We start from the raw sequence: 26295 nt of genomic DNA, 5'->3' as shown, positions 1-26295 counted from the left end.
CAAAAGTGGACAAAGCAGAAAAATCTCAGCACGCGGTAGATGATAATGCTTACGACCGAAGGGGCGTACGCATAGGTCTACTCTTTAATGTCAAGCGGAAATGTTGAAACGAGTACGACGAGTAAAATGTGAACGTCGTCATCGGCTATATGAACAAGAGCTCTAGATGTAGGGGTGATATTTTTATGCTGTAAAATTCCTATGAACAGGCAGTGTATGTTTGACCGCGGTCAGAGAAAACTCTTCATCAGAAAACTGCAAAACAACGTGTCAACAGATCGGTCGACTATCTCTGGTAAAAATAAATAAATAAATAAAATTATTCATGTTTACGAGTCACACATTGACAATTTTTGTCTCATGTGCTCATTACAGCTAAAATCACTGAATTATGAAATGCAAAAGTGTGTATGGCATTTTTCTATAACCGTTACAAAAGTGAGAACATCGTAGTTCTCAAATGTGTTTGTATTACAACGGTAGCCCATCTAACAAATCTGTCAGAAGTGGAAAAGCAAAGATGTTTAGCACATACACACGTACACCAGAGATGTTGCTTTATTTGAATCAAAGAAGATGGCCGTAGGAACTGATAACATTCTTTAATGTCGTCGTGTTGTGTTTTGTCAAAATAATAAAAAAGTTTGGGAAAATGTTTAATAATTTTTCTTAAATGAATAGAATGCGCTCACCCCGCTCTCTTTCCCACGCGAGAGTTAGAATGAACTTACAGGAGTCTTAAAACAGAATGTGAATTGTGTCATCGGGCTATCCGAACACGATGACTAAATCTAACGGAGTAATAAAAATATCATTTACAAATCAAAAAAAATAAATAAATACTTTAACGATTGTATTCTGAATTCTATATGAGTTGTAAACGTTAGTTTTCTTGCTATACTGTCTTTCTTAGTGATTTGGTCGCTCGAATACACCAAAGGTTATGGATAAAAAAATGTATCTCAACAAGAGTGTGGAAACTTAAACGAGTGTAACGTTTGATGTTGTAATAGTTTTAAGTGTAAAACAGCTAGACTTCATTTTTGCGTCGATGCTTCATGCGATCACACTTTTTGGACAGACACGAAGTTGTGCTAAAAGAAATATCTCGAAGAGAAAAACTGTAACTTAATTTCTTAATTTTCATTTAGTCCTATTACGATGACGCCGCACAAAGATCACCTAAAAACGTACGGTCCGACAAACAAATTGCGAACGGCCATCCAAAATCTTGATACGGTTAAATCTCGAGGTGTAAGAAAAATGTCATTTACAAAACATTGTGATTCTTAGATGTGAAACACCCTTGACATGATCTGCTGGCCTGCAAAAATAGTCATAAATGTTTTAGCACGGCTATTTACACCAATAGTATGAAAACTGTATATTGTGTCACTCGCATAGAAAATTAATTACCGTATTATCCGGGTCAAAAGGAAATGATGATAATAGTTGACACATCCTTAGCTCGTACATGTCTTTCATTTTGAAAATCACAGCTGCCGGTGCTTTAATTTTTTTAGTAAACCATTTAACATTACACGATGCCTACAAAATAATCAAAGCGTATGTTTTCTGTTCTAGGTAAGAACATTTACACCGAGTGTCATAGGCCGGGTAAATAATTTGAAAATAGTATTTCTGTCGAATGAGAAAAGTTCAGTCGTACATTTAAAAAATGTTCTGATGTAGAAATTATGTTTCTGCCAAACACATCCAAAGAGAAAGAGTTTTCTACTCGTGTGAGAAAAGCACTCGGGGGCATAAATTATATGAAGAAACAATGCTGGTCATCAGGTTATTAAAAAAAAATAAGACGATAGACGGCGTGCCTTGCTTTAGTGACACACAATGTGTTTAAACACGTTTCAAATTGTAGGTGTAATTATTTTACTGACTTTAAGCAAAATGTATATTTGTTATTTTACAGTACGCATACAATCTACAGGATAGAAGGATGCGGATACAGTAAAATACAACTATAAACTTTAAGAAAAGTTAACTTTCATTACACTAGTGTAAAGCGATCTTACAGTAACTGAAAAGCACTACGTAAAAAGCCCGAAGGCCAAACAACTGATGGAAAACACGTTGGGGGGATACTGCCGGTTAAATATATCGTTTTAAATAAAGAATATAATATGGATAGTAAGGATACTTTTAATATAAAATAGAACTACAGCTGTACAGGCGGTCATTTTTATATTTTAATTTTGCTTTTAAATGGAGGTATTTTGGAACGGTTAAACAGAGGCCCTGCAAATGTCTTTCCTGCTCTGTGTCTGAAAGTACCGTAGATATGTGAAAGGTTTACGACCGTAGCAACGCACATAAATTACATCTCTAGGATGCGTGGGTCCAGAAACCCATCTCTCCTGAACCATCTTTAATGGGTGAATACGATCGAGGGTCTTTCTCTGAAAGAATTCTTCTAAAAGATCAATCAACTTCATCTAAACTTCACAGTCTATGCTGCGACAAACAAATGTAGCATACATTTAAAGCAAAATCAATATTTTTAGCTTTATTTTTAAAACATACAGAAAGACTTTGGCATCATGTTTCATTGTCTGTGTGTGTGTGTGTGTGTGTGTGTGTGTGTGTGTGTGTGTGTGTGTGTGTGTGTGTGTGTCCGTGTGAGAGAGGGAGAGGGAGACAGAAAGATGGTATTAAAAACTTTGAAGATCATGCAAAAAATAAGAACTTTAAAGAATCTATAGTGATTAATGCATAACGCATCTAATATAATATAATTATATATATGATATGATATAAATAATTATTATATAATATTATATAAAAATCTAAATATTTTAGGTAATATATATCATCATTTTGTTGAATTAAGAAACATTTAAACAGATGTAATGAATTACATCAGATGTAGTGAGGGTACTGATTATTCAAACATTACATTAATGTTAGCTTTGAAATAATGTACCCCTCTGGCTTAGATCATGCGGTCTGGAAGTCCACCCTCGCCGCGCGCGGGGTGTGTGAAGCACCCCCTCAGGTCTCACATACAGGAGAATACCCCAACTTGGACCTGTGAGATTCTGTTTATGATTTAAACATTTTACTTTATTTTTTTAAGTCGTATTATTTTATTTTGGGATATTTCATTCATGTTTGGACATCTCTCCCCGGTCTAAAAAAATGTAAGGGATATTTTTTATATGTATCATCAGAAATGTTTATTTTATATACTATGCTATCACATTTAAAATAAGTGATCTTTTTTTTAAGTTATACTTTTTTTGTTTAATGAATTGCTTTAGGATGATGATGTCATTATATAATTATTTATTTCTATATTCTTTAACCCCTGGAGTCTGAGTGGGTTTTGGGGTGACTGGAGGTATTTTGGCCTCCCCCGGACATTGGTGTTATAAGTATATGTTGAATACATGATTAAAATGTATGATAAATGATTTGGTTTGGTTTAGTAACATGTCTGTTACTTCGATGTGTTTTATAAACATGATGAATACTTGTTTAAAACGTGTGTTCTGGTTTAGTAACACGTTGTCATATATAATTTTATTTATTTTTTCATATTTTTTAAAATAGAGAGAAGTCTCTTTTTAACTTGATATGTTCATGCGTATGTCCGCTTGTTTATTTGGTTTATCAGAATACAAAATTGTATAGTGGAATGGATATTATAGTGATATAACAGGGTACGTGTGGTTTATGATTAAATGTATAGGGTAGTCATAATTCAGATCGCTTAAAAACTAAATTTAATTAAAAAAATGTACGTGCATGCAGCATTTTAGAGTGTGGTGGTACTGTAGGTGTACGGTTAAAATAAATAATTAAACAGCTTTTTGAAAAAAGATATGATATAAAGATGGATATAAAAGGTTTTAAATATAATATAGAAAATGTTTTGCAACGATTCATGTGAAATGAATTTAACTGAATTGTGTCAACGACACATCCGCGTTCCTCAATAGACCATATTCTTTGTTCTGTTTAATTATATATTTTTTCCCCGATCCTGGTAAAATGTATATTTTTAGTGATGACTAAAACTAATGTAAATGTTTTGTTTTATATTGTTTGCGAATGTATAATGTGTTTATATTCATTAAAAGAAGAAAATAAGACTTGGAGACGAATGAATGTATGAGAGGGAGAGAGAGAGAGAGAGAGAGAGAGAGAGAGGGGGGGGGGGTACAAGAGATGCTAGCCGCGCACCAACCGTAATTCATAGGTGAACCGTCAGAAAACTGTCAAAACACGGTATTCCTGCCTGAGATACGTTAGTTTTAATTAGCAATGGCTTTGAAGATATTGTGATTTTGTAGTAAATTCGGACGAGTGTGCACTGTAGCGTGCAGACGTAGACAGTGGGACACAGAGGGTCAGGATCAAAGCTGATATGAAAACAGCCTCTTCTGCCCCCTAAAAATGGATCTTGTTTTATCTGAAACAGTCGGTTTCAGTATATTTTTTATAAACGTTTCATTTATAACCTTTTAAAAGAACACAATGTTTTTCAACCTTAGTTAAATTGCTTTCAGATTATGTATATTATATTAAAAGATAGAATATAAAGAACGGCATGTTTTTCAACTTTAGCATGATAATTATATTATATAAATTATATAAATTTTATATAAATTATAGAATGTTTTATATATAAATGTGAAATAACTAAAATGTTTTCAACTTTAGCATGATAATTATTATATTATATAAATTATAGGCTGTTTTATATATAAATGTGAAATAACTGAAATGTTTTTCAACCTTAGCATAATTAATTATATCATATAAATTATATAATGTTTTATATATATATGTGAAATAACAATGTCACATATATGAAATAACTAAAATGTTTTCAACTTTAGCATGATAATTATTATATTATATAAATTATATAATGTTTTATATATAAATGTGAGATAACTGAATGTCTCATATATGAAATAACTAAAATGTGTTTTAAACCTTTAATTGTTTTAGTAAATTATATAATGTTTTATATATAAATTATATAATGTTTTATATATAAATGTGAGATAACTGAATGTCTCATATATGAAATAACTAAAATGTGTTTTAAACCTTTAATTGTTTTAGTAAATTATATAATGTTTTATATATAAATTATATAATGTTTTATATATATATATATATATATATATAAATGTGAAATAACTAAAATGTTTTCAACTTTAGCATGATAATTACTATATTATATAAATGATATAAGGTTTTATATATGAATGTGAAATAACTGAAATGTTTTTCAACCTTAGCATGATAATTAATTATATTATATAAATTATAGGATGTTTTATATATAAATGTAGAACACACCGATCCCATTTATACACTGCTCAGGAATGTAATGGGAGGGGGGAGAAGCCACAATAACTGGGATAAAGTTCAAACAAGTTAGCTGGCACAAACTTCAAACAAGCTAACTGACACAAAGTTCAAACAGCTTCTGTCAAAACCACATGATCGAAGCATCGGGAGGGTTTCCTAAAACCATGATTTAGAACTAACTAGGGCAATAGGATAAAACTTTCTGTCAAAACCACATGATCGATGCGTGGGGAGTGTTTCCTTTACCGTTTAAACTAGCCGTCAAAACTATAATTTAGTACTAACTAGGTCAATAGGGTAAAACTTTCTGTCAAAACCACATGATCGATGCGTGGGAAATGGTCATAGGTTAACCCCTGAACTCATTCCGGAAGTTCAACCCATCCATCATAAGGTCACCGGAAGTTCAACCTGTCAAAAGGTCAAAGGTCAAAGTCATAAATCATCATGACAGAAGCAGTAGAATAATCACTACTATTGTTTAAGCTTCACAGACCATATTGCTGCACTGGACCAATCCTGCAGATTTGCCTTATACAACACTAGGAAGATTAGACCCTTCCTATCGGAGCATTCCACACAACTTCCTGTTCAAGCACTTGTTCGATCCAGACTAGACTACTGTAATGCTCTCTTGGCAGGTCTTCCAGCATGTACTGCCAAACCTCTGCTGATCCACAATGCGGCAGCAAGAGTGGTATTTAATGTACCGAAGAGAGCCCACGTCACACAGTTTGCACTGGCTGCCAATAGAAAATGCAAGGCTCTGATATTTGCCTACAAGACAACCACTGGCTATACTTAAACTCACTACTTAAGATACAGTATGTGCCCTGTAGAAGCTTGCATTCAACTGAATGGCACCTTTTGGTGCCATCCGAAAAAGGCACAAGATCACTCTTATTGACCATTTCCTTGTCTGTTCCCTGCTTGTGGAATGACCTGCCTGGCTCAATCTATCTTTAGTCATTTGAAAAAAAGAAAAGAAACCTTTTTTTGTCAACACTTGACCCAGTGATATTAGCACTTACGTTTTCTATTTCTATTCTGTTTTCTCTATTTATTTACTTTTTACTTAACTTATTTACCTGTTTTATCTTAACTTGTTTACTTTTATTTTAAAAGAGAAAATCCTTGCTACGTCCATAACTGGGACTTGTCACAACACTTGCATACTGTTGGCCTCATGATGATTTGATTGCTCCCATTGTTCTCATTTGTAAGTCGCTTTAGAGATAAGGGTCTGTTAAATGGTTAAATTTAAATGATAAACTTCACATTTCAGCTTTTAAACCATAATAAATCAATTGGATGAGTCTAAAGTATCATATTATTTCTCTATTAATTCAATTCTTAACTGTTTAGATTTTTATAATGCATTATCTTCTTGTCGATCCAGTAGTTCACATTTACAACTCGTGTTTGCAACGTAAAAACATGAGTTGATTTTTATATTGGTCTGAACAAAAACAGCAGAAGAGCTAATTGAAAATGCACATTCATTCTCTGCCAGCAGGAGGTGCTTTTGGAACGTTTGAAGTTTAATCGTCCTTTCTGTCCCCAAATTTAAGAACACTTGAAATCACAATTAAGACATTCTTGTACCATTTAAGACTTTTATTGCATTACAATTTTGATAAAACTAAATGTAACTTTTTAAGGACCCGTGGAAACCCTAAGAATTATTAATGTTTTCCTATAACACTTTTAATTAAAGTGTTCAATAAGACAAGTCTTTTAATGATTAGAGTAAATGAAGCGTAAAACTAGTCCCAGTTTCCAAAACTTCCAGAAAGATCTTGTCTTAGATGTGAAAGTGCTAGATTTCTGACGTATAACTCAAACAGCTAGTGAGAGGTGCTCCAACAAGAACCACTCTTGACATATTGCGCTCATTTAGGAGTTTGAGTGTGAAAGTGTGTTGGGTTGGTGGTCTTTAGATGAACTGCCCAGACCTGTTATGTAATGTATAACGCTCCGGATGAAATATGAGCCAATATGTCTTTATCATGTTCTGCATGTCTTATCTTCTTTCAACATAGTTTTGCACTGCCTGGTTGAATACAGCAAGAAAAAAGTCTGTGTCGTCTTAAGTTATGCACATAGGAGGCTTGATCCTGAAAGTTTGGAAAAGAACAGGTGAGAGGAAAAAACATTTGAGGAAAAAGTAGGATGAGCAAGACTAAGATTCAAAGATTTAAATATGAACTTTAAAAATACATTCTTAAATGTTGTCAGATATAGCCACCAAAATGGCATAATTTTACCAAATTCACCTAAGAAAAAGCACCTTTTTTACTGTATTTTATATTACTAATATATACTAAAAGAAAGTTAAACAAAGTATTGTTTATATATTTTTAATAAAAAAAATATAATGTAGTTTTTATACAGTTTAAAAATATATAAATGATACAATTTGTTTATTTTACTGTAGTTTTTCCACACACATTTTTTTATTTATATACACATTTTATAATACTAAAATAATACAAATTTGATACAATTGGTAATAAGTTATTAAATGTTTCTAAAATATATAAATTAAATGTATTAATATAATATAAATAATGATTAATTAATATAAATTAATGTGTATATTTTACTGTAATTTTTTAAATTACCATGTTTAAAAAATAAAATATACATATATTTACTAAGAATAATTGTATATTTACTAATATAAACTAAATTTTATTTGTTTAAAGTCTTATAAATTTTGTTCAAAGTTTTTTAAATGCATCTTATTGTAATTCATAAAAAATAAAAAAAGGTCTTTATCGGTTCCTTTAAGTGTACATTCAGTGCTTACTATGACTATTTCCATGAGTTAAGACAAGCAAAATTCCTGAGGCATTGACTGTCCATGCCACTACAGGACTGAAGTGAATCCCTGAAATACCTTTTCCATTGCACAACATCCCCACATACTCTGTGCATTCATATTCCACCTCTGCAAGAATCACCTTACACATGGCCTTTCAGATAGCCCTCACCTACCTGTCCATACAGCCCCCCTTTTCCAATCAGTATGCCCATGTCTTTAGTGTCCTCGAAGATCTCAGCCATGGCCTCAGAAGGGAGTGGATCCCTGCTGGCCTAAACATGGGCTTGAGAGAGTTCTTAGTGGGGGTTTAGGAGAACGATTTCAGGTATGCTTTCGGAGAAAACAAGCTTTTTTTTTTATCTGATTGAATTTCCAGTCTAATCACAGTGAAATCTGCTAAAAAGCTCACTGTGTGTGTCTGATTTCTCCGGCGGAGAGTGGAGTGTGTCCTGAGAATGTTCATACACGTCTCATTCCTCTCTGCTCTAGTTACTGGATAACACATCTTCAACCTTATTTCCTGCGATGAAAATGACATACACTCACAAAAACAGTCTGAATCATTAACTATTCCGTCTGGAGCTAAACTAACTCCTACTCGTGACTCTTCTCATACCTCAAGGTCAAGAAACCATGACTGTTCTGCAAATAAAGTTTAATGAAGTGGATGCACAACTACAAAGCTTGCAAATTTTCACAATGATTTCTGAACTGTGCAAAAGCCTGAGGTGTCATTACACCTAGGATGCCTCGGGGGTAAGTAAAAAGCAGCCTAATTGTCATTTTTGGGTGAACTAACCTTTTAATATCCACAGAATGGGACATATTTAGACTTTTAAAACCGAAGTCTTTTTCAAGTTTAAATACTTTTTTATGGTTTTCCTGAATTTTCTTCTGTTCTCTTGCTAGAAGAACAGCTGCTTCAGTCTGTGCTCCATGAACTTACAGTGGGCATAGAAAATAATCGCCCCCTTGCTTTGCAGCCTGAAATAAAGACAGGCACCGTTTTTGTTTTATACAGCTGTATTTGCTCAGTGCAACTTATAATGATTTTATAATGATATAAAACCAACATGGAAAAAGGATCTGCTCCCTCCTAAAAAATGACTTTTGAGAATTGTGAGAGAAAATCACAACTGTAAAAGAAAAAGTAACAAGTAACTTTATTTTTTATCATGAGAGTCCAAGTTGTGAGAGATAAACTCAGTATTTTGTGATAGACTCAAAATTGCTAGACAAAAAGTCATTTTTTTTTTAAATTTAATTTAATTTTTTTATCCTGTGATTGATCAGATCAGTATAATATAAATAAACGTTACATCTGTTAACTTTAATGTCTGCTGCTTTCACTTTGCCTTTGACCATCTCCACCCCGATCTGAAGCCCTTTTCCTCTCACGTCACCGATAATTTCGTACTTGTCCCTGAGTTTGGCCAGTTCAGTCAGCAGATGTCCCCACTTCGGTACTGTTCTCCTGCATCTTGTCCTCTATTATTGTCTAAAAGCAATATACAGCATTTCATTATTAGAAGTACTATTATAGCTATTATAAATGATTCGATATGGTGAATAAACTGCATTTAAAATCCAATTATTAAAAACTTAAACAAATTATAAGCAAGTAACAAGTGGAGTAAATTGGAAACTGCATCTCTGTCATGTTCCCGTAGGTCCCTTTTTTATTTTTATTGTAAACCATTGAAACTTTGTTTTAATATAATAATATGCTGATAATATATAAAATACTATTAAATACCTATATTTTTGTACTAGTTCATAATTTATTATAACACTCGTTTACATAATTAATTATGCCACATTTTGTTCACTATTACTGATACCAGATATTTTAGATTTTGTTAACCCTTGATCTTTTTATTTATTTGTATTAGATTAAATATGATTTTATTTTATAGTATTATTTAGATATTTTTAGTTTATCCTATACTGTTATCTCACAGTAACCTTTTATTTACTATTGCTGATATCAGATATTTTATGTACATATAGTTTTGTACAAATTTATCTCACAAATCTACATTTGCAGAAATTAATTCATTTTTATTTTTTTTTTATTTATGCATTCCCTGTTTTTTACACCAATGTGACTGTACACAATCCTAAAAAATTAAAATGATCTGTGCTTACATCTAGCACTGATGAGGAGACTGCAAAGGCCAATGGGTTTCCTCCAAATGTGTTGAAATGAAGTCCTTGACCTGGCAATCTCTGCAAAAAAAAAATAAAAAATAAGTTCTGGAAACAATATGCATGCAACCCACTCACAAGACTTTTTCATTGGGAGTTTTATTCATTTGCCACTAATTTAGGCATAAGGTGCACTCATATTTTTAGACATTATTATATATGAAATTAATCTACTCAGGTTTTGTACTTGACCCACACTTTCTATTCACTCTCTCTCTCGCAGCTTCTCACAGGATAAAGAGCAAACAGCGAGAGCCAGAGGAACATAATTAGAGTGAATGGAAAAAAGCCTAATGCAAGCAGTGGTACTCCAGTATATGTTTTCAAAGTTCAAGTGTGTAGGACTAATGGGGAATTTGAACTCCCTACCTGATCCACACATGTGTGTGTGTGTGTGTTTGTGTGAGAGCTACTTAACAATTAATACTAGGGATGTAACTATTCACTCAACTCAAAATGTAATGCAATTCACAATATGAATTTCTCACAATTAAAAAAAAAGATTTAAGACAAATTATAAATGAGAAAGTGTGTTTTTATTATGTTTCAGATAAAATGCTATTTCTTTGGGAAACTGAAATATATTTTAATGTCAAATAAAAATTATTTGCTTATAAACAGCTTATAAACGCTACTTTAAAAAGCATTGTACGGAGGTAAGATGAAAAGGAAATACCATCTAAACTTTTCTGAAGACAGTTCCCCTCCGATATCATTCATATAAACCCCGCCCCCCAACTGTATCGCGATCCATTCAGCACCTAAACCGACTTAATTCGTCAAATATTTTAATCGATTTTCAACCAGTTCAGTGTGCGTCATTACATCCTTAATATGTGACACATTCTAATTTACACAAATTCAAAGGTTTTGAGGGTAACAAACTTATTTTTTTATTGTTAATTCCAACTTATTTTCCCCATAAAAGTGGGATTTAAGTTATTAAAATTAAACATATTTTGTTACAGTTATGTGCCAAGGTAACGATTCTAAGTTTTTCAACTAATAATTATATGACATTTCATAAATGTATTTAATTTATTTCATATTTATTTAAACAGATTTATTTTAATTAATGAAAAGGATTTTTAATAGTTTTAGGTTTAATTAACAATAACAGCACCTGCAATGTAGGTACAAAAAGTAACATCGACAGTGTTTGATAGATTTGTGCCATAGACAGCTTGATTAAGCAAGTCACACAATAAGCTCATCTAAATTTCCCTCTAGCCTCACCTGCTGTGGTCACTACAGCCCCCATCGGGAAGCCGTTTGCTATGCCCTTAGCCATGGTAACTATGTCTGGAAGAACATTATGTCCTTGGGAACCCCAAAAGTGGCTTCCTGTGCGGCCAAAGCCAGTCTGGACCTAAGAGAACCAAAAACATCTGTAATAATTTTATTCTGTAATCATACAAGCATTTACATATTACAAAGCCTTAAACAAACAAACAAAACAAAAAAGATCATATTTTTAAAGTATTTTTTGTGCAAGAATATTTAAACGAAAAAAAACGAAACCAAAAACATCTGTAATCATTTTATTCTGTAATCATACAAGCATTTACATATTACAAAGCCTTAAACAAACAAACAAAACAAAAAAGATCATATTTTTAAAGTATTTTTTGTGCAAGAATATTTAAACGAAAAAAAAATATTTATAAGTAACTGTACCTTTAACATCTCTTTGTTATTTTCTTAGTTGACCAAAAGTTACGATCTTTTTTTTTTCTTTCTATACAAAACTGGATTAGAACTGTGAAATAATCAATATTGGTTGCATACGTCATACTGTTTCATACTCTTTAAAAAAATCAAATAATGGGCAGTATGCACCAAATACAATGTTGTCACATGATCATTTCATGTTGCATTTTAATGAAGAGAGCAGCATATAGTTATCATCTTAAAAATAAACAATTAATAACAGTTATTTTGCATATTTAATTTTGTGTAAAAATGTCTTAAGGATTCATTTATACGAAACCAGTGTACTAAAAACAGAAATGTTTTTTCGATTACAAGCGACAACATTGTAAAAAAAATGCCCATTCACATGGATCCATGAAAATGACTTAAAACATTGTATTATGCATGCCAGGCCGTTAGTTTGCTGTGTCACTTTGAAAAGAAAAGGCCTGTTCACAGCAAAATCGATAACTATAAAGATAACTAAAAGAGTACTATATTAGCATCCACACCAGAGGACAATATAAGTCTCTTTATTCCAAGCACACGCTCGTCTGCCACTTTAAATTATCGAGATCACAGTATTAAATCTGATTGTTGAATCATTGATTACATGTGAAATTTTCAAGAAGAAACAGTTTTACTTTGTTTTTCAGATTTATGTATAGGTAGGCAATTTTACAGCACTACGCCACACACACTGTTTAATATTAGGCTGTAGAATTTATAATAGAGTATTACCTTTATATAAAAATAGTAGAAGTCTATGATATGTCCTCATTAAGCTAGTGTATGTGTGTTTGTACCTGGGGAGCAGCTGCATTCTCAGATGGTTTGAACTGAGGAGTCTCCCCAGAGGCCCCTGACACATCTGGACACATGGTCTACAGTGAACACAACCCATATAGGATCAAAAATTATATATTAAAGATTTGCAAGAAAAAATTCCACAGCTCAAACACATACTATTATAATATGCTTTTCAAATATTTAAAAATGTGTAGATACTGAAAATCTACTTTTTTATTCTTTATTATAGCTTGTTTTCCATTACCTGAGAAATAGGCTTATTTTTTTATTTTTTTTTACCTGGTTTAAATCATAAACCTTAAATGTTATTCTTAAACTATTAAAATACTATTTGCAGTTAAGAAATTGTTTTACTGAATTCAGTATATATTAAAGACTTACATTAGTTTGCTTTACAATATTAATATTTTAAATCTTAAAAAAATACCTTTTTTTAATTTGCAAAAGCACTCAAATCATTAAACAAAATGCTGAAATAAAATAAAATAAAAATTGTTATTCAAACCTCATGAGGTCTGACAGTAATTCTGTTACTTGTGCATTAAACGAAAACACCAACATAGGTTATGATGGTTAATGTGATTTGTGGATTTGACCCAGAGGAATATTACATTATAAAGCAGGTAGCAGACAGGAGAGATGTGTGGGTGCGAGAGGTACATTATGGCAGCCCATAGGGTTGTGATATTTGTACTGTGTGTTGGACGTCAGAGCCATCGCTTGTGGACTGCCACCATGATAAGAACCCCTGAGCACACAAACACAAATGATGCCGTGATTATCTAAGGCTGTGCATCTGTCCCGCTTTTTCATTCTACCCTGTATAATGAATACACAGATACGTCCATAGACATACTGTTAACTTATGTACAATAATTCAGAGGAGAGCAATAAATCAAACTGTTGACTGGTGCACGAACGCCTCCTCAACATTTGTCAACAATATCAAATTTGAGAGCGCATGCGCTGTTTGCTCAGGTTAAGCAGCCGTGGCCACGAAAAAGAGAAGATGAACTTTTAATAGCGAATGGACCGCTACATAGCCTACTTTTGGTTAAGACCGGTAGATGGCAAAGCAGAGAGAGCTTTTTGCATTTTATGCAAAAGCTGTTTTTCTGTGGGACGTGGTGGAGAATACGACGTGAAGCAACATGGTGCATGTGAGTACCACAGAAAAAAAGCGCAAGATCAAGAAACATGCAAACCAGTGCAATCGTTTTTCAATAAACCAAAATTACCCAGAGGCTGACAAAGTTTGGGCAGCAGAAGTGACAAGCATTTATCATGCCGTACATAGCCTATTTAAGTAATTAAATTAATATAAAGGGGCGACGCATTTAGTAGCCTACTTTTAAAAAATGCGGGTCAGGAAGCGGGTCGAGTACAATATTTTCTTTTTCTTTTTTGCGGTCCGAGTTGCGGGCGGGTTAGTTGAAAACATCGGTCGGGTGCGGGTTGTTTATACGTTGACCCGCGCATCACTAAATTGGAAATTGTTGAATTTAAATGATCTCTTTTATTGTATCTTCGGTAACGGTTTCTTAATTTTGTAACAATCTTATGAATTCCAACATTAGAAGGCACAATGAAATGTGATTATTATTTTATTAGTAATTTATATTTGAAATTTAATAATTATGTTTGTAATTTATATTTTTAGTAATTAATATTTGACATATTATAATGTATATGAATAAAACAAAATTGTAAGTTTATATACATTACATATTTTTGTTAGTTTTTTAGCACCCGCAGACTTCAGTTTGAAAGCCCTTACAGTAGGCAAGAGTATGCTGCATGCAGTATACAGTACTATATCTATAATGCAATGCGCTCAACCTTCCTCTTCCAGCAATGGCACTCGCTCCATCAATCATACAGTACCTTCAGTGGGTCTGGCAAAAGGGAGGATAGTTTCTCCGCATACTCCTGCATTTGTGGATTCACATACAGGTGCATCTCAATAAATTAGAATGTCGTGGAAAAGTTCATTTATTCAGTAATTCAACACAAATTGTGAAACTTGTGTATTAAATAAATTTGTTGCACACAGACTGAAGTAGTTTAAGTCTTTGGTTCTTTTAATTGTGATGATTTTGGCTCACATTTAACAAAACCCACCAATCTCAACAAATTAGAATACTTCATAAGACCAATAAAAAAAAAATAGTGAATTGTTGGTCTTATGGAAAGTATGTTAATTTACTGTACATGTACTCAATACTAGTTAGGGGCTCCTTTTGCTTTAATTGCTGCCTCAATTCGGCGTGGCATGGAGGTGATCAGTTTGTGGCACTGCTGAGGTGGTCTGGAAGCCCAGGTTTCTTTGACAGTGGCCTTCAGCTCATCTGCATTTTTTGGTCTCCGGTTTCTTATTTTCCTCTTAACAATACCTAATACATTCTCTATGGGGTTTAGGTCTGGTGAGTTTGCTGGCCAGTAAAGCACACCAACACCATGGTCATTTAACCAACTTTTGGTGCTTTTGGCAGTGTGAGCAGGTGCCAAATCCTGCTGGAAAGTGAAATCAGCATCTTCAAAAAGCTGGTCAGCAGAAGGAAGCATGAAGTGCTTCAAAAGTTTTTGGTAAACGGGTGCAGTGACTTTGGTTTTCAAAAAACACAATGGACCAACACCACCAATCATCACAGATGGTGGAAACTTAACACTGGACTTCAAGAAACTTGGGCTATGAGCTTCTCCACCTTTCCTTCAGACTCTAGGACCTTGGTTTCCAAATGAAATACAAAACTTGCTCTCATCTGAAAAGAGGACTTTGGACCACTGGGCAAAAGTCCAGTTCTTCTTCTCCTTAACCCAGGTAAGAGGCCTCTGACGTTGTCTGTGGTTCAGGAGTGGCTTAACAAGAGGAATACGACAACTAAATTCCTTGACACATCTGTGTGTGGTGGCTCTTAATGCCTTGACCCCAGCCTCAGTCCATTCCTTATGAAGTTCATTCTAATTCTTGAATCGATTTTGCTTGACAATCCTCATAAGGCTGTGGTTCTCTCGGTTGGTTGTGCATCTCTTTCTTCTACACTTTTTCCTTGCCAATGAATGTTTGTGGCTTTCCCTCCTTGTGAAGGGTGTCAATGATTGTCTTCTGGACAACTGTCAGATCAGCAGTCTTCCCCATGATTGTGTAGCCTAGTGAACCAAACTGAGAGACCGTTTTGAAGGCTCTGTAAACCATTGCAGGTGTTTTGAGTTGATTAGCTGATTGGCATGTCACCATATTCTAATTTGTTGAGATAGTGAATTGGTAGGTTTTTGTTAAATGTGAGCCAAAATCATCACAATTAAAAGAACCAAAGAATTAAACTACTTCAGTCTGTGTGCACTGAATTGATTTAATATACAAGTTTCACAATTTGAGTTGAATTACTGAAATAAATGAACTTTTTTTTAGCCATAATCGCCTCAGCTGTCTCGATCACTTTCCTGCAAGAAATAATTCAACTTTGTAAACAAAAAATGAAAAACAGCAGCTCATGTAAGAGCTCAGGGCAATAACACGCTTGAACAAATCCATATGCATTAATCTAAATTTAGTAATTTATTTAATTTCAAGCTAACTGTACTGTACAGTCACGAAATAAACACAAATGTTGCATGGCAACAAATTGAACCTTACGGATTACTATTTAATACACTAAGAATAACGATCCCTGCAAAGAAGTCCAGGGTCTTCCATCCAAGTCCCACAGCCACTGCATACTGTATAACCTGGTTTATGAAGACTGGCTTCTTGTAGTATGTTACCTTCATAGCAGAGATGGGCACTCAATGACTTGGACTCGAGATGCATTTTTATAGACTCGACTCGAGGGAAAAGACTCGTGAATATTTTAAAAGCAACTTGAGTCTTGATACATATATAACTGAAATTTAAAAAGCAGACCACACCAAAACACAGGCATCCATCTGGACCGCGAGCCGTACAGGCCCCGGTATACTTCAAAAGAAATCGAAGAACGAATTGATATGACATCATTTAGAACAAAATCAGCCTGATATAAAGATCGTTTTGAGTTTGTTTCGGCAGCTCACTAAAAGGCCCGATATACTTAAAACGAATTAGAAGAATGAACTGATATCACGTCATTTCGAACAAAACAGCTGACCAAAAATAAAATAAAGGCAAGTAATAAAATAAAGTGACAAACTTGACTCAAATATATTTTTCCATATCATGCTAAAGTTTTCAGACTATGAGACATTCACACTTCCCATTGTTACGGTCGGAGACCCAGGGAAACACAGGAGACGAGAGAATGGGTAATCCAACTCAGAATCCAACATGCAGTGGTCAAAACCAAAAATCCATCCAAACAAACAAACAAATAAACAGGAAAAGGAATAGGAACAGGAACATGAATAAAACCTAGAAACTCGGAATGCGAGGAAACTGGGTGACGGAAGGAAAGGGCTCCATGCAGACAAACAGAAAAAGACTGGTTAATATAGGGAGGGTAATGACTATCAAGTGCAGACACCTGAGTGCAATTAACAGGAGTGCAATTACTGTGATGAAGGGACAAGGCTTTGTGGGAATTGTAGTGCTTACGGTGAGGTGCCTATGGGGAAGTGAGACCACTAGTGGAGACTCATGGAAACCGAGACCAGACAGCGTGACATTACCCCCTCCTCCACGGAGCAGCTACCAGATCCTCCCCCCAACCCAAGAAGAGACCAAGGAACACAGAGACCAGGAGGGAGGTGGAGCAGCGGAGGACCAGGGGGAGGGACGGAGGGACGTGTAAAATGGGGAAACAGAGACAAGAAGTGCAAAAAACAAAAACAAGGAGCCCAGGAGGGAGGTGGACCGGTGGAGGATCAGGGGGAGGGACGGAGGGCCAGGTCCATAGAGGGAAACAGAGAGAAAAACAAAAACAAGGAGCCCAGGAGGGAGGTGGACCGGCGGAGGATCAGGGGGAGGGACGGAGGGCCAGGTCCATAGAGGGAAACAGAGAGAAGAAGAGCAAAAAACAAAAACAAAACAACAACAAAACACAAGTCCAGGAAGGAACAAAACGTTCCGTTGCCCAGGGCCGAACCGACAGGGCAGGAATCCAGAGAGGAGCAAGGTGGAATTGGAGCCATGCGTTCGAGACAGAAGCCCACCAGGGCGGCGCAGAAGACCACCGCACCGCATCCGTGTGGTCGAGACAGAAGCCCACCAGGGTGGCGCAGAAGACCACCGCATCCGTGTGGTCGAGACAGAAGCCCACCAGGGCAGCGCAGAAGACCACCGCACCGCATCCGTGTGGTCGAGACAGAAGCACACCAGGGCGGAGCAGAAGACCACCACATCCGTGCGGTCGAGACAGAAGCCCACCCGGGCGGCGCAGAAGACTACCACATCTGTGCGGTCAAGACAGAATCCCACCAGGGCGGCGCAGAATACCACCAAATCCGTGCGGTCGAGACAGAAGCCCACCAAGGCGGCGCAGAAGACCACCACATCCGTGCGGTCGAGACAGAAGCCCACCAGGGCGGCGCAGAATACCACCAAATCCGTGCGGTCGAGACAGAAGCCCACCAGGGCGGCGCAGAAGACCACCACATCCGTGCAGTTGAGACAGAAGCCCACCAAGGCGGCGCAGAAGACCACCACATCCGTGCGGTCGAGACAGAAGCTCACCTGGATGGCGCAAAGACCACCACATCCGTGCGGTCGAGACAGAAGCCCACCTGTTACGGTCGGAGACCCAGGGAAACACAGGAGACGAGAGATCCAAACGCAGTGTGGGTTTATTTGGGTAATCCAACTCAGAATCCAACATGCAGGGGTCAAAACCAAAAATCCATCCAAACAAACAAACAAATAATCAGGAAAAGAAATAGGAACAGGAACGGGAACAGGAACAGAACCTAGAAACTCGGAATGCGAGGAAACTGGGTGACGGAAGGAAAGGGCTCCATGCAGACAAACAGAAAAAGACTGGTTAATATAGGGAGGGTAATGACTATCAAGTGAAGACACCTGAGTGCAATTAACAGGAGTGCAATTACTGTGATGAAGGGACAAGGCTTTGTGGGAATTGTAGTGCCTACGGTGAGGTGCCTATGGGGAAGTGAGACCACTAGTGGAGACTCAGGGAAACAGAGACCAGACAGAGTGACACCCATAAAGGACTGATTCTGGAATTAGATTGCTTCTTTTGTATTGCAAACATGATGCTTGACTCTGAACTCTGTTCGAAATTTTGTTCGAAATGATGTCATATAAGTTCTTAGATTTTGTTTGAAGTATACCAGGGCCTTAAAACGAACTTTCTGGGGCAGTTCAGGACCCAATATAAAACAAAGTTCATTTTCGTTCTTCGTTTTGGGGCAAAAAGAGCAATGGTATACTGTTAATGAACTTTCCAACACCCCCGCGCTGCTGGAGGCGGGGTGTAGATTAATGTAAACATGTCCCGACGCTCGCTCCTATCCCCTAAACAAAACAACGATGAAATGAAGAAGTGGAGGCAATCTAGGTGTGAGATGGGCCCCAATGGTCAGAATATTACAGACAAAAGAAAAAGGTTGCTCTCCTGTTGGACCTATGCAGAATGAGGAACGAACCGAAAAAAAAAATAGTTTGTCAACGAGGTGGAGGTAATTGCGTAATCGCCACGGACCACTGAAGGCTCAAAGGTGTTTAGGAGCCAAAACGAACTCCCCTAGAAAGTTTGGCAGATTTTCAGTTTCGTTTGAAGTGTACCGGGGCCTTTCGTTTTGGCTCCTTAAACACCTTTGAGCTTCCATTGGTGATACAGTAGGCTATACAATATATTTTTGTGTAACAAATTAGCTGAAAAAAAAAATCTATATTAAGTCATATCACGTTTTTGGTTAAATGTTTTACAGCAGAATAAAAAGCCATTCTCAAAATAAACACTCCAACACATTTTAAGCAATTTGAGTGTTTTAATGGTTTTGCTATGTGAATTCACAAATAATGTTTGTTATGGAATAGCAGAACACAAGAAGGATGTATTACACAAGATGTATTTCTCAAAGTTAACATAACAAATTTAATTTCAACAACTCCAGTGTCTTGACAATAAAGAAAATATCATTTCAACAAGACTGTATATATTACTGTATAACACATTTTAATTTAAATAATTATTTTAGTAAAGAAATGGTCTTGGGTTTTGTAGAATGAAATCAAAACATGATTTCAGTTAATCCCTAAATGAAAATATAATCATCCTCCTGGAGATTTCTGCATATGCATTTTCTTTAAATAAAAAGGCTAAAATATTATTTCGCACTGTTGCCCCACATTAGGTAAGATACTGTTAAAAACATGTGTTTTATAGATTTGCCATTGCCTGAGTTAGAAATCTATTATTAAAGGAGATTATGCTTTTACATGCAGATTTATTTTTAGGTTTTATGTGACTGGTAAACAATAAAGATATAATAAAATGTAACGCTACTCACAAATCAACAAAACTGGATGGGATGACTTATTTATGGCTTAGTCATTTATATGCATTTCTACATATTATATATAACTTTTGAGTAAATATTTTATATGAACACGTATGTGTAATATAACTTTAGGCATAAATTCATATTTAGTAAATGACCCCTTCCAAAAATACTCATCAGTCTGCTTTTAGAGATTCATGCATAAAATAAGGCAACATGTGGAGGTTGACTCTTGCACTTGCAAGGGCTAAACATTTTTCCTTATAACTGGTTTAATGGTTAGTGATTTGTACATTAACAACATAACTGTTTGGTTGGATTGAATGCATATATTCCGATCTCTAACATTTTAAAAACATCTTTACAATTTCCTTTTTAATATCAGAATATCAATGGCTACTTATGATTTAAGGATATACAGACCTGGAAAAATAGATTCTCGAGGGATTAACATTCACAGAAACACACAAATTCTTACAGTGAACAACTTACTGTGACATATTTTGAAAAAATATTTTAATGCTGCTAGTATACAGCGTTCATTTTACACCGGTTGTGCTTTCATTTTTAAAATCAGTGCCAATAACATTTATAATACATACATTCAGCAGGAGTGTTTAAGCAAGTTTTCCACCACCTGAGAGTTGTAAATATCAAGGCAAATTCTTTACATTTATAAGAGTTTACAATCAGTTCAAATACCTTTTCATTTATTTATTCTTGCATTTGTGTATTATTGATAAGCAAAGATATTTTGAATTATTTGGCTGAGATTATAACATGAATGGAATGCAGTTTGTTTCACTAAATTAACACCAGTAGGATTACAGTGTAAATACTGTAAACCGACTCTAACCGCAAATAATGCTTGTGTTTATATAATATGCAGATGGATGTTTTAGTAATTTCCAATATATTTTTAATTAATTTAAATGTGAAGTGACATGTACTGTATCAAGGAAAAGTTTTGTATTGGGTGAACGCTTTGATAATACTCAAGATCAGTTAATAAAAAAATTGTCCATGTACATTATAGCAACATACCCCACCATGTAGTTTAGGAGTGAACAGTGGCATAAAAAACATAGTGGCTTTGAACACGTAACAGTGCCATGATGCAAAATACATACAATTACATAATACATTGTGGATTGATGAGGGCAATTATGCTAAGTGCTAAGTTTTCAATTCCCATGAATCTCTAAATAAGACAAATCATTAAAAGTTAACATGAAATGGCATTATTATCCCATTTGACTTCCAAAATACCACGCATCTCCCAGTAAGACAGCATTAAAATATACAGTAGAATTCCAGTGGCAATTGCTAGATCATGAAAAGTTGCCTTTCCATGAAATTTCCAATGAAAACAAAATGCCTAAATGGCTATTTGGCTATTGACTAACATACAGCCAAAAGGCAAAATTGTATCACAGGCACAGCACATTTTTTCAGAAAAGTGTATTAAAGAAAATGGGATCCATGTCAGTTTTATGTTAACTTTAAAGACTTGATTTAAAAGAGCTCTTTTAAGTGTAAAAATTGTTTTTTGGCATTTATAAGTGTCATCTCATCAAAGTAAATAATCTTTCAAAGAAACAAAATCGAAATTCTCACACTCCTAAAAATAAAGATTCCAAAAGAGTGTTTTTCACAGCAGCACCATAGAAGAGATATTTTTAGGTTCCCCAAAGAGCATTGCAGTGATAGTTCTTTTAAAAAAAGGTAATTTAAATAATATAAAGAATCTTTTTCCACTATAAAGATGTCATGGAAAGGTTCCATGGATGTTAAAGGTTCTTCTTTATTTTCAATAATCCAGCCTCTTTACAGTGCTTACATAAAAGTTCAGACCTCAGCTCTTAAACAAGACCCTTACAATCTAATACAATCGAATAAAAAGGGAATATTTTTATAGATATAAATCCACTGAAAAAAAAAACACTGTAGCAAGATCTGAGAGGGCTTGGCATGAGCTGTTGACAATTTAGTGGTTTTGTGGTGGGCTTGTTCCAGCTTGTTTGTTTTTGCTGCATTCATGCATTGGACCACTAGGTGCTAGTAGGAAGGCATTAAGACTGTTGAATCTACATAACCGTTTCCCATCACCCTCATGCCTTCCTGTGGCATCCCACTGTTCCATTGGTGGACAGCAGGTTTGCAGGGGTGAGGTGTCTGCTGGGTTGTGCACTGATCAGCCTGGCTGTAATCGTCCACGCACTGATGGGACGTATCCCTCTGCAGAAGCAGAATATTGTGTGATGTCACTACTTTGACTTTACTGTAGTCCTCCCCGGTGCAATCTGACCTCTCAGGTTCACGGTTTGGGTCCGAAAGCGGCCTAAGCAGTAGCATATTCTCAGGGTTGACCCTTTGCACCTCCACGTATTCCAAAGAAGGTGACGGAGGCACGCCAGGAGCAGGAGTGTCGATGCCGTCCAGGTTAAACTGGTTGTAGCTTTGAGAATGTCGGCAGGCTGATTTACTGAACCGGAGTTCCTGTTGCGGGATGTCCTGATGGTGTAGCTTGTGATAATTGCTTGGCGTTGCATGTGGCAACAACTGGTTGATGATCTCTGGGACGCTGTGGTAGGCCGGTTTTGCAGCTCCCACGGGGTAATGGTGGTGAGGTTGCGGAAACACAACAGGCCAGGTCTTGGCACGTCCATCGGTGGACTCCGGAGAACCAGGTTCAGGACCCTGGCTTTCACTGCTTTCAGTAGAAGCCCAGCTCGTTTCTCCATGCTGGCTGTACTGATGTTGATCACTTCCACTTCCTTCCCGTCCGTCCATGCATTTCTCCAAAAGCAGAGTGCGACTGTCGCAGCTTCCCCGGCCGGAGTCGTTGTCCGTCGAGCTTTTGGACTTCATGAAGTCCTCTGATAGCTCTTTACCATCCAGTACCAGCTCTTGCTCCTCATTGTCATACACCTCAAGGTACTCCACCAGTAAGTTTCCGTAATCAGTGGTTGGAGGGAAACCTTGGATCACCAGAGTATTGAAAATTTCCTCTGTCTTTCCGCGCTGTAAAAAAAAGCAAGCAAGTGAGAAAACTGCCTCAAAAATGCAATAAAAAATTTCTCCTGCAGTTGTACCTGCACTCACTCACATCATTAACATATCCCTCCACACTGGTGTTTTTTCCTCAACATTTAGACAGGCTCGTATAACTCCACTACTTAAGAAATCCACCCTCAACCCATCTCTTTTAGAGAACTACAGACCAGTTTCCCTTCTTTCTTTCATTGCAAATACACTTGAACGAGCTGTCTTCGACCAAGTCTCTGTCTTTCTCACAAATAGCAACCTCCCTGACAGCAACCAGTCTGGCTTCAGAAGTGGACATTAACTGAGACTGCCTTGCTCTCAGTTGTTGAAGCCCTAACTGCAAGAGCGGAATCCAAATCTTCAATACTTATCTTGCTTGATCTGTTTTTTGACACGGTTAACCATCAGATCCTCCTGTCAACCCTACTGGCAAAGGGCATCTCAGGAACTGCACTCCAGTGGTTTGAGTATTACCTATCAGATAGGTCCTTCAAAGTATCTTGGAGAGGTGAGATGTTCAAGTCGCAACATCTAACTACTGGGGTGCCTCAGGGCTCAGTTCTTGGGCCACTTCTCTTCTCTGTCTACTAGTGGTGTAACGGTCATTTTCGGTACAGTAAGGGAAAGAAATGCAAACATTAAACTGCAGGTTGTTTATTACTATAAACTTTTTTTTAACAATTTGTTTTTTTTTTTAATACTTTTTAATAAAATATATATAAAATAAAAAAAGAATAAGAAATTAAATACTGCTGCAAAGTTCTCCACTGAATAAAATACTCAGTCTCAAACCAATATCATATAATAAAATATAATGAAAAATATAAATAAATAACTATGATTACAGTGCAGCATTACCAATCCCAGCTTGTAGGCCTGCTCATATTTAAAAAATATATATAACTTTTCAAAAGTGTAAAATGCAGCATCAACAGTTTCAGTTTTGAGACCTGCTCAGATTTCGTTATTGCGTTGGACCGATCGGAATTAAGAGCAAAGGTCTGTTTAAATGCCGACGGGAGCTGCGTTTGAATTACAATAGTTTTTTTCCTAGTTGTAGTGATGTTCACACTCGCGTGATGCCTTTTGAAAACCTTAGGCCGGTGACACACTGGCATATTGCACCTGTCAAACATAGTCTATTTTGCCGTCAATACTGTTGACGGTGTCCTTTATCAGTAGGCTTTATATTTATGCTCAACATGAAGTATAGATATTTTTGTCGTGAAGACAAGATCCTGGTCTGTCTGCGGCCTCCCTCTATGTCACCTACAGTAGCAGCAGCGCGCCAGCGCCGCGTCAGGCAAGATTCTGGTGTTTAAAGACACAGAAAACGCGAAGCAGCCGTCACACAACTGACACGCAGCAGAAACGCCATGCTCACGCCACGCAGCCAGTGTGTCACCGGCCTTAGAATCAGATGCAGGGCGGGATTTGTACTGAACGCGGAGACTTCCGCAAAATATTGCATTCGGTCATTCGGTACACACGTGCACCATACCAAAAGCCCTGTACCGAAACGGTCCGGTACGAATACACGTACCGTTACACCCCTACTGTCTACATGACATCATTAGGTTCTGTCGTTCAGAAACATTGCTTTTCATACCACTGCTATGCTGATGGCACTCAACTCTACTTTCATTCTATCCTGATGATCCGATGGCAGCTGCTCACATCTCAACTTGTCTAACAGACATTTCTTGCTGGATGAAGGACCATCACCTTCAACTCAACCTTGCCAAGACAGAACTGCTTGTGGTTCCAGCAAACTCATTGTTTCATCACAATTTCACCATCACATTAGGCACATTAACCAAAAAAAGCCAGACACAGCCAGAAACCTTAAAGTTATAATTGATGATCAGCTAACTTTCTCAGACTACATTGCTAAAACTGTCCAGTCTTGCAGATTTGCTTTATTCAACATCAAGAAGATCAACCATTTCTTTCGGAACATCCTGCGCAACTCCTTGTTCAAGCTCTCTATTGCAATGCTCTCTTGGCAGGTCTTCCAGCCATTTCTACCAGACCTTTATTAATTTTTAATGAGCCGAAAAGAATACACGCCACACCTCTGTTTATCGATTTGCACTGGCTACCAATAGCTGCTCTCATAAAATTCAAGGCATTGATGTTTGCCTACAAAACCACCACTGGCTCTGCACCCCTTTACCTAAATTCATTACTTCAGACTTATGTGCCCTCTAGAAGCTTGTATTCTGCAAGTGAACATTGCTTTATTGTGCCATATTGAAGCACAAAGTCACTTTTATGGACTTTTAAATTAAATGTTCCCTCCTGATGGAATGACCTGCCCCAACTCAATCCGAGCAGCTGAGTCCTCAGTCATCTTCAAGAATTGTCTTAAAACACATCTCTTCCATCTTTATTTGACCCTCTAACTTTAGCACTCACTATTCTAATTCTATAAATCACACTAGCTTGCTCTATTGTTTTCCTATTCTGTCTGTTTTCTTTCTTTTTATTTATAAAAATATTTAAAAGCCCTTGCTACGTGTACTGCGTTTAAGGTAACTGAGACTTGTTATAGCACTTGTATATCATTGTTCTTTTGTTGATTTTGATTGCTTCCATTGTCCTCATGTCCTTGTAAGTAGCTTTGGATAAAAGTGTCTGCTAAATGACTAAATGGCATTCTGGTCTGTAAGCATAAATGCGTTCAGGGGGCGTGGCTTTGGCTAATGTTCTATCAGGTGCTGTCAGGCTAATGTTAGCATTTTCCAAGATATTCTATTGCACCTTAAATAGCATTCAAACATACGTGCCATCAGCTGTTGGAAGGTACAAAAAACAAACAAATGCTAAGATCCCATTTACCATGCTGATAAAAAACACCAAAATGTCGCAATTATACAGAGTCTACCTGAAAATGTTTTACATTTGATTTAGACACGAGCCTTTTTCGA

General features: G+C 36.2%; 1 protein-coding gene and 1 pseudogene across 1 annotated transcript in view; both read right to left on the bottom strand.

Moving 5' to 3' along the window:
• Positions 1 to 7201: 7201 nt before the first annotated feature.
• On the bottom strand, positions 7202 to 14842 carry LOC132130287 (alanine--glyoxylate aminotransferase 2, mitochondrial-like; annotated as a pseudogene).
• A 7259-nt stretch (positions 14843 to 22101) lies between these two features.
• Positions 22102 to 26295, bottom strand: part of LOC132130620 (prolactin receptor-like) — a 36357-nt gene continuing 32163 nt past the window's right edge. The window contains exon 9 of the mRNA XM_059542389.1: positions 22102 to 23341. Within this exon, the coding sequence (XP_059398372.1) occupies positions 22376 to 23341 (966 nt within the window). The 3' untranslated portion in view covers positions 22102 to 22375. The remainder of the gene's footprint in view (positions 23342 to 26295) is intronic.

Source organism: Carassius carassius, chromosome 47 (genome assembly GCF_963082965.1).
Source record: "Carassius carassius chromosome 47, fCarCar2.1, whole genome shotgun sequence".
NCBI lineage: Eukaryota > Metazoa > Chordata > Actinopteri > Cypriniformes > Cyprinidae > Carassius > Carassius carassius.
Note: the sequence above shows the minus strand (reverse complement) of the source record. Positions and strands in the feature narration are given on the sequence as shown.